This window comes from Elaeis guineensis, chromosome 3 (assembly GCF_000442705.2).
Source record: "Elaeis guineensis isolate ETL-2024a chromosome 3, EG11, whole genome shotgun sequence".
In the NCBI taxonomy this organism is placed as follows: domain Eukaryota; kingdom Viridiplantae; phylum Streptophyta; class Magnoliopsida; order Arecales; family Arecaceae; genus Elaeis; species Elaeis guineensis.
In genome coordinates this window covers 588,137-597,523 of record NC_025995.2, presented here as the reverse complement: position 1 = coordinate 597,523, position 9,387 = coordinate 588,137, and the positions used below count along the sequence as shown (strand labels likewise).

At 44.6% G+C, this 9,387-nt stretch overlaps 1 protein-coding gene across 2 annotated transcripts in view; it reads right to left on the bottom strand.

Annotated features, from left to right (window-relative positions):
• Window positions 1–6,702: 6,702 nt before the first annotated feature.
• Window positions 6,703–9,387, bottom strand: part of LOC105042440 (uncharacterized) — a 43,189-nt gene continuing 40,504 nt past the window's right edge. The window contains exon 10 of one of the 2 annotated variants that reach the window (XM_010919657.2): window positions 6,703–7,694. In XM_010919657.2, coding sequence (XP_010917959.1) covers window positions 7,057–7,694 — 638 coding nt within the window. In that variant the 3' untranslated portion in view covers window positions 6,703–7,056. The remainder of the gene's footprint in view (window positions 7,695–9,387) is intronic. The other variant, XM_010919658.3, reaches the window with a different exon arrangement.

Genomic DNA, 9,387 nt, shown 5'->3' with positions numbered 1-9,387 from the left:
CATAGAGGTGTTTTCTTCGATGGTATATCATGCCTCTATTCGGTGCTGCTGTCGATGGTGGCGCAGCATGATATGGAGCTGGAGCAGATGGACGTGAAGACAGCTTTCTTGCATGAAAGTCTCGAGAAAAGGATTTACATAAAACAATCAAAAAATTTCATGCAGTCTGGATCAAAGGAGGTCTGTCTGCTCAGGAGATCCCTCTACGATCTGAAGCAGTCACCCCACCAGTGGTACAAAAAATTTGATACCTTTGTTCTGAGCCTTGAATTTTCAGATGTGAACATGATAGCTGTATTTATGTTAGAGATATGGATAAGGATGATGCTTTGTACTTCCTTCTGTATGTAGATGATATGCTCATTGCCAGCAGGAGTGCCAAAGCAGTAGATGGGCTGAAAATTATTGTCTTCGAAGTTTGAGATGAAGGACTTGGGTCCAGTTAGGAAGATACTTGACATGAAAATTTGCAGAGATAGAAGCCAAGGTGTTCTTCATTTTCACTTGAAGATTATATTTAGAAGGTGTTGGAGAGGTTTGGGATAGACAAGACCAAACCAGTTGGAACACCTTTGGCTAGTCACATGGCTCTTTCGAAGTGGCAGTGTCCCCAGACAGAGAAAAAGGAGTACATCGATAGAGTTTCCTATGCCAGTGCCGTAGAAAGTGTGATATATGCTATGGTATGTTACAAGCCTGATATAGCATATCTAGTGTGTCAGATGAGCAGATATATGGCCAACCCTAGAAAAGAGCACTGGAAGGCACTGAAGTGAGTTCTTCGGTATCTACAAGGAACCTGAACTCTTTGTCTGACTTTTGGGCAGTAAGGAGGACTTGGGAGGACTTCTAATGATTTAGGTGATATTTCAGGTCCTTTGGAAGGTTTTGTGGATGCTGACTACGCAGGTGATTGGGACACAAGGAGATCAACTACTGGCTATATTTTCAACATGTATGGTGGGCTGGTTTCATAAAGATCTACCCTTCAACTGATCACGGTCTTGTCTATCATAGAGGTTGAGTATATTGAGAATACAGAGGCAGTGAAAGAGAGTCTTTGGCTCAAGAGACTCATCATGAAGATGGGAGTAGAACAGAAGATAGTGGTACTGCACAGTGATAATCAGAGTGCCCTATATCTAATTCAGAACCCAGTCTATCATGCTAGGATAAAGCATATAGATGCGAGGTATCATAGAATCAGAGAGCTAATAGAGAAAGGTGAACTAAAGCTGATCAAGGTTCACATAAAAGAGAACCAGTCTGATGCATTGACGAAAGTTCTTCAGTGAGACAGCTTTCTTTATTGCGTATTGCTGATGGGATTGAAAATAGAGATGAAGTTGCTTAGGCTTTGGGGCACCAAGGTGAAGATTGTAGGTTCAGATGTAGTGCTTCCAAGCCTCAGATGGCTAAGGCTAAGGTCAAAGATTATGGCCCATGAGGTGTTCATGGGGGGTTCTAGGGCCAGTTTGGGCCCTAGGGTGTGAAAGGCTGTCAGCCTTCACAATCTTGAGGTCCAGAAGGTTTGGACCTCGAGAGACTAACTTGTATTAGACTAGATTTATATCCAAAGAAGATGAGATTGAGTCAAGTCATAGGTGTACATGAGCTTGGATGAGCGCAATCTCACATTGGGTTAGTCATGAGAATTTGTGTTGGATCACATTGATCCTGTATATAAGCATATATTGTGTTGTGTTTCGATTAAGTCAATAAATACAGGATTATTTTCTCCCTCACTTTCTCTCTCCTCATCTCTCTCTCTCTTTGGTTGCCATCCTCTTTTGGTGTGGAGACCCTAGCCACCATCTAGGGTTGAAAGAGGATGCCCAAGCCTAGCCGCTCCCATCATCTTCTCCTAGTTTGAATAGGAGAAGGTCCTTACCGCCCACAACCTGATAGCCCTGATTGTTCTAGGACTTTGGGATGCCCAAACCATCATAGTAACTACTGTTCTTGATCTCCTTGCCCCTCTGGAAGTTGAGATTGGGGTTCCTAAGCAATCCTAAAAGGATTGGGAAGAAGAACAAGGAAAGTTATAAGAAGGCTGCTACTCAGAATTTTTTGCAGCAACTCACTTGTATTTCAACGCCTCTATAGCTCTTGTTGCTGGTTCCAAGATCTCGACACTCCAAGAAAAGTCAAGGAAGATCCCAACAAGGATAATCTTGTCATAGCCTAGTGGTAGAGTAGAAGTCGATCGATGGCATCCTATTGATCAAAATGGCAAAGGTGGGTTTGTAGATGCATGCCATGATCCAGCCAATCCAATGAGGGTCGAAGCCAAACTCCTTCAGAGCCCACTCTAGGAATGGCCAATTCATACGATCATAAGCCCGCTCCATGTCCAGCTTGATCGTCATAAGGCTGCAATGAGCGGAGGCCTGATGGAGATCATGCATAAACTCCTAAGCAATGAGGATATTATTGGAGATACTCTGACCATCGATGAATGCCCCCTACTTAGGACAAATCAACCGAGGGAGAATCGACTTTATCTTGCAAACCATCAGCTTAGCACAGATCTTGTACATAGTGGTGCACAGACTGATAGGTCTGTAATGGTTCAACTCCAACGCATCCTACCTCTTTGGTAAAAGGATAATGAAGGTTCATTTTCAGTCCACCGACATACGACTAGTAGCAAAGAACTCCTACACCACAGCTACAATCTCTGACTGAATGATAAGCCAATATCTTTTGAATAAGAGCAGAGGAAAGCCATCGGGTCCAGGGGCTTTATCCTCCACTATCGACCACAACACACTATGAACCTCAACCACTGCTACAGGAGCAGTCAACTCTCTGTTCTCCTACTCCGAGACCTCTTCACAGGGTAGGGGAGCCTGAAAAGTATCATCCCCTCCCAACAATGCCATCCATCTTGATCTAAAAAGTGCACAAGCCCCTGTCTCACCTCCTTGTTAGTCTTCCATGACCCATCAGCCCCCCTAATTGGTCCAATCTAGTTTCAATGCCTCCAGATAATAGTAGCTTGATGAAAAAATTTCATATTCTGATTCCCTTCCTTGATCCACTAAACCTTAGATTTCTGCCTCCATAATGTCTCCTGCTGACTAAGAAGAGAGCGATGATCCAAAAGCCTGCTGCGAAGATCGGCCAATTCATAATCAGCCAAACAATCTTTTAGATCTTCATACTCCTGAAGCTTCATGATAGCAGCCTCCACAACCCGCAACCCCTTAAAGATGTTCCCCATCTCTGTCCTGTTCCATTGCACTAATTGCCGCCTCATCAATTTGAGCCTCCTAGCGACCTGATATCTAGCATTGCCCCCGACTTGCAATCTCCAAGCCTCCCTCATGATCTCCTAGGGCTAGGGGGTAAGAAAATCAGAACTTCTCAAGTCGGAATAGGCCTCAATAAGAGGAGGAAGAGTCGAAGTAAATAGGATCGAACAGTGGTCAGAGGTGATTTTTGGTAGGTAGTGAACCATGTAATTCAGAAATCTCTAGATCCAAGAGGCAATCGCAAGTATTCTGTCAATTCTCTCCCACACCCTTACACCACCCTGATGATTATTGCACTAGGTAAACCACGAGCCAGTAAAGCCCAAATCCACTAGACCAATGGTATGGATGAAGTCAGCAAACTCTCTGGACGATATCATCTACAAATGGCCTCCTAAGGGCCAATGATATAGTTGAAATCAATAGCCACAACTCTAGGAATGTTCTGATCAATCACACTTAACATCTCCTGCCAAATAATCATTCACTCTTTGTAATCAATATTGGCATACACTCCAGATAAAAGCTAAATATCATCGTTCCTTTAAAAAATAACAATAACCACTTACTGAGTATAATTATGGAAAACATCCACCATAGAAACATTCAACCTCCAAACAACAATAATGCCCCCAGATAACCCCTGGGACTCCACTGCACAGAAACCCCAGTTCACCAAGAAGTGACGATGAGCACGAGCTAGACTCAGCGCACACAATTTAGTTTCAACGAAAACATACAAATCAGGACTATGGAGCTGCATAATCCTCCAAAAAGCTGACTTGAAGGAGGGCTTATCTGCCTCTCGAATATTCCAAAATAGCACCTTCATCAGAAACTCAAAGGCTGGTTGATGGCGAGTCCCGTTGCTTCCCGACCACCTCTTCGCACAGTTCAATCTGGTGGTGCTCTACTACATTAGGCCCAAGCTGCTCCCCTGTAGCCTGAAGGGCTGCTTTCAAGCAACCCACCACCTCCTCACGACCCAGATTTTGCCCGTCTCCAAATTGCTTCCCCCTTTTGTCGAACTCGCAGTCTCCATCACTGCAGTAGAAGACACAACGACTCCACCAAAGGAAGAAGGAGGCACCCACATCCGATCCGCCTATCCATGCCTGTGGTCTTCATCATGTGCCACCCACCCCTCCCCGCTGGCATCCATGGAGAAGGAAGGGGCGAGAAGGGCGGCTTCCCTTTCGACCACCGAAAGATGACCGGATAGGGGGGCAGCAGCCACCAAACATGATGGCTCATAAGGCAAGCCTGTGGTTGCCTAGTGAGGACTCCCCTCCGGCATCGACATCTGAGAGTGGGTTGGAGACGTGTCTGTCGATTTCGATGGAGCTTCTAGGTTCACAGTCTTCGGACCAATCTTTCATGGGGACAACCCACTGCACGGGCCCGCATCACTTAGCCCGATGGAGGTGCCCGGCGAGATGGATTGGCTAATCTAACTGGGCTTTGGGCCCGCTTCAGGGAAAGCCTGTAGGTGTCGGCCATGTGAGCTTTTGTTGGGCCCGAACAATCTTTCAGGCCCATGTCCATAATATCTGAGTTGAGGCCCAAGTCCTAAGGACTTGGAACCCAAACCCAGATTCAGCCGGGTTGACTCGATCTGCCTCTGACTCGCTCTTTTCTTCTCCGATGAATGGCGGCGGGTGAACTTCATGGATTTTTGCCATCCATCGGAGTCCGAAGGCAAATCCGAAGAGCTCTCCTACCTTCATGGCAAGTTCGAGCGAGAGGGGGACGAACTTGGACCGGAGGAGCCTGGATTGGAGCTATCATCCTTGGTTTGATCGAAACCTTGGATGGATGGGGTAGCCAAATTCGGAAGGTTGTCACTTATAGTTCAGGCCACAACCGATCAAGGGGAACCGTCGGCTGGCCGTTCGAACCTTCAACGACCATCGAGGAGGAGCAAATGTTATCGATTAGCAAGACTCTTCTACTGCTTTCTGATGTCTACCAAGGAAACCTATAGTCGTCGTTCGTGTGCCCGAGCTGATTGCAAAGGTAGCATGCGGTCAGCATATTCTCATAGATAAATGACTGCCAAAAGATGCCACCGTCTATCCGAATGGACACCCCCGACTTTAAGAGTTCCGTTGAGTCGATTTCAACCTTGATTCGGGCAAATCCGATTTTCCAACATCGATCGATGAACTCGTCTAGACCCATCGGTCGGCCAGCCTTCGAGGCAATGCCTAGTAGGGTCTCCAACTCCCAAAACTCTATGGGGAGCCCAGGGAGGTGGATTCAAATGACGGCACATGGGACCACCTTCATTCCCGGAGCAAAGCCGACAATCTATGGTTCCACTATGACTGGTTGATCGGTGATGAACCAAAGGCCTCCGGCCAAGATACCCCCACAATCCTCCTTCGATTGAAATCAAATTAGATGATGCCCTTCGGTGAAGGCAAACAACTCCAGATCATACTGGAGCTTGCCCCAATCCCGAAACTCTTTAGCAACCCAATCTATCGACACTCTTCAACCAACACTTTGAACAAGAACCGAGATGTTCTCCCATTTCTTCTATGATTCCTCCATCATTGTTCTCGGGAACTGCAATACCTTCATGAAATAACGTTGGAGTTGTTCTACTTCCTCCGACGAGACTTTATGCTCCATCCAATAAGGTTGCCATGATAGGCCTTGCATCACTCGAGCCCAGGACTCTCCCTCCATGCCCGATTCCGACGACAGGATGGCTACTACTGCTCGAATCCTTTTCCTTCTCGACCATCAGAAAACACTCGCACATCACCCAACACTGGTTCGACGAAAGACCCAAAAAGAGGCACGGAGAGTAATGCGGCTACACAGTCACACTAGGCGCTCTCCATCTGTCCCTGGCATGTCATCCTAGATGAATTCTTGCTTAATTAGACCATAATTCAATTGCACCTTGGCGATTGGGCAAATTCTGTTGGTACTATCAAGTTGAACATGCAACCCGAGCGAATCCTAGGTCTCAATTCACTCATCCAAGAATGGTAGCATCTCCGCCACTATCACAAACTTCAAAATCTCATCCTCTTTATACAATTCTAAAGGCAAATCGAGCAACCAAATCCAAATCCTAGCCGACCAGATAATAGTCCCAACAGAGCTTGAGGTTCCGCCGCCAACTTTCCAACCCTGAAGTCTAACCGTCTCCCTTTTCCTAGAAAAAGTCGAGCGGCCACTCAAAGCAAGAATCGATGGTAGAAAAGAAAGCACGCATGTATTCAGATAAACAGAGGAGCAAGAGAGGACTCCATTTCAACGAGGGTTTGAGTCTCCATGGTTGAGGTGACACCAAACGACCAGTACACGTTTGCTGCCTTGCAATCGCCATAATTGATAGAACATTTAAGAACAACCGAAAATTCGGAGGCGTCCACGTTTAGAATCTTGCGAACTGCACAAACAATATTTATTCTGAAAGCGGAAAAAATAGGTAGAAAAATACAACCACGGTTATTCAGAGCAACTAATAATTTGTCACTGTACATCTCCACGATCATAAAAGCTTGAGCAGAAAGATGCTAAAGCTACCAACGGATGTCAGAAGTGAAACCCCCTGCATATGGTATAAACCACTCCATACAAAAGATCCACCAGAACGTGGGTTATGCCCACTTGTAAACATGTTTAGTTCAGCTTTTTCTCAGGAGAGATCCCTGCATGGTTCAACTTGCAAATCAATGGGGAAATAGATATGATACACATTTCCTGCATCGTCCTGTGTCATTGGAATCCAAATCAATCTGCTGCTGGTCAAAATACAAATGTCATAATTAATGTCACTTCATCGCCTGTGGTGACGTCGGCGGTCATGCCTGTCTCTCCCTTGTGACATGTCTGGGCTCATTCCGAATGTGCTCTCTTGCTTCCGGTGCTCGAGTCTTGAGCTATGATACTGAGGCGATTGCTGAGCTGAGTATGCGTGTTGGCTATGGGGACTTTGTGCGGGTGAGCTTTCAAATGGCAAGGGGCTCCACCACCCGCTCTCCGAGATGGACCTCCCCTGGCTTGGGCTTCTCGGTATTGGATTTTGGTCATAAGGACTATACCTCGGTGAGTAACCAGCCATGGAGGAAGGGAGCCCATGTTTTGAGCCAGGTGGTCCATCATCTCGCTGGTCAGTGGACCACCTCTGATCATGATAGTGCCCCCTATGGGATTCTGACAACCGACTTGATCGAGTGTGTGAGCGACTCTTGAATGACATAGAGCCTGAATAACCAGTGGGTGGAGTGGCCCAACGCCTGTAATCAGCATTCTCGGGGATGGGTGCATTTATTCCCGGGAACTCCACAGTCATCTTTCTCTCTGGTGGTTCTGGCTCACCCCTCTCTGGAAGTTCTCCATCCTCATAGTCTTCCTGTATCTTCTCATCAGCATATATCGTGATTCCAGAGGGCTGGTCTTCATCTTCTATGACATCTGCAAAGTTGTCAAAATTTACCAGTGAGAAATATGCATATAACAACTTCCATTTATAACGTGTCTGGTTGCTAGATATATGCTAAATAACAGGAAGCTCTAAATCTCTGAGTTTCTTTTGGTCATTGGCATGAGGTGCCTTCTTGGCCAACCTGAAGCTAACAGACTGACAGAGTAAAAGTTTCTTCTTCTTCTTCTTATTCTTCTTCATTTGAGGGAAGGCAGAGTAAAAGGTTACTCCTTTGTTAAACCCAGGATAAGCTCATAATCATGGTCATTGAACCAATAGTTAACACAGTTCAATCCAGCAGGACTTGACTGTGTCGGTTCAACCCACTTTGAACAGAACAAACAAATGATACTTTCGGTGTATGTGCTGCAGCTGCGTGTATGAGTTTAAGACAGGAAAGTAGATGGGCCCATCTCATCAATTCCAATAACAGCTGCCCGGTTCCACTCATGCTAACATATGCTGCCATTAGAATTCCACAAAAAATAAGAGAACTAAGAAAGCTAAGCAGGTAGCAAACTTTCGTTCTTTTTTCAGAATTACAGTGGGATGTCACAATAAGGGTTTGAACCCTGGACATCTCCACCATGTGGAGAGGGATGTCAACCAGGCTCAGGCTGGTTGGTTACCAAATTTTAGTTCTTTTTTCTCAGCCAACCTTAAGAATTATCTCTACCAGTTGTCAAAAATGATAGTTCTAGTGATTATGAGAACCTGAGTTTGATTGTTTGGGGCGTGGTGGATGTTATGTTGGCATTGGAGAAGAGAGGATAAACTTGCTAGGTTATTTACCAAAGCAATAACAAGAGGTGATTGCAAACATAGATTTAAATGGCTTGGTAAGATTGGTTAGGAGAGGATACAAATGGGAGGCAAGTGGGGTCTAAGGAAAAATGCTGTGATCCCCTACTATGTGATGTTAATATATTTTCTTCATAAACCAGTTCAATTCAGTTCTGGTGCAAATCAGTTATAGTATGAAAGTAGGGTCCAAGGCTTAAGAATCATGCAGGGAAAAGCTGTTCCAGAAACTAGGTGATGAGCATAAGAGAGGAACATGCAATGCTCCATGTGAAGGGTAAAATAAATATTGATTCTCTCAAACATGGTGATAACATATGTAAGTACCACTATTATTAAGAAAAAAAAGCACAGACAAATAAAGCATGAAAATGCAACTTGGTTTATAAGACAAAAAATAAGAAAACGATTGCTACTTCTCAACGTTGGACTGTTTTTGCATGAGATTCTCCAAAGCATCTGACAAGCTTATTTCTAAATAATTATATGATAAAGATAGAACATGCAGACAATAACATGAGTGACAATAAGTATAAAGCATGATCCCAAGTAATGTTTGTTACAGTGGTTTGGAGGCCCTCCTTATGTTATACATGTAAATAGGAGGTATTTAATTGATGCTCATTATTAATCCAACATCCCAAAATAGTCGCATTTACATAATAAAAGTAACAATAGTTATTCAACAACACCAATATCCTCCAATACTAGACTAAATCCAAAACAATGGCTTTCCCTTACAATTGAAATAATTGTTGTTATTTTCCCAGAAAAACTTAGGTTTGGAACCAAATAGTGGCTATTATAACAGTAATTCATGGTTACCAAAGGAATAAAACAATAACAGTCAACCAGTAAAACTTAGATAGGTTGTTTTTGGAA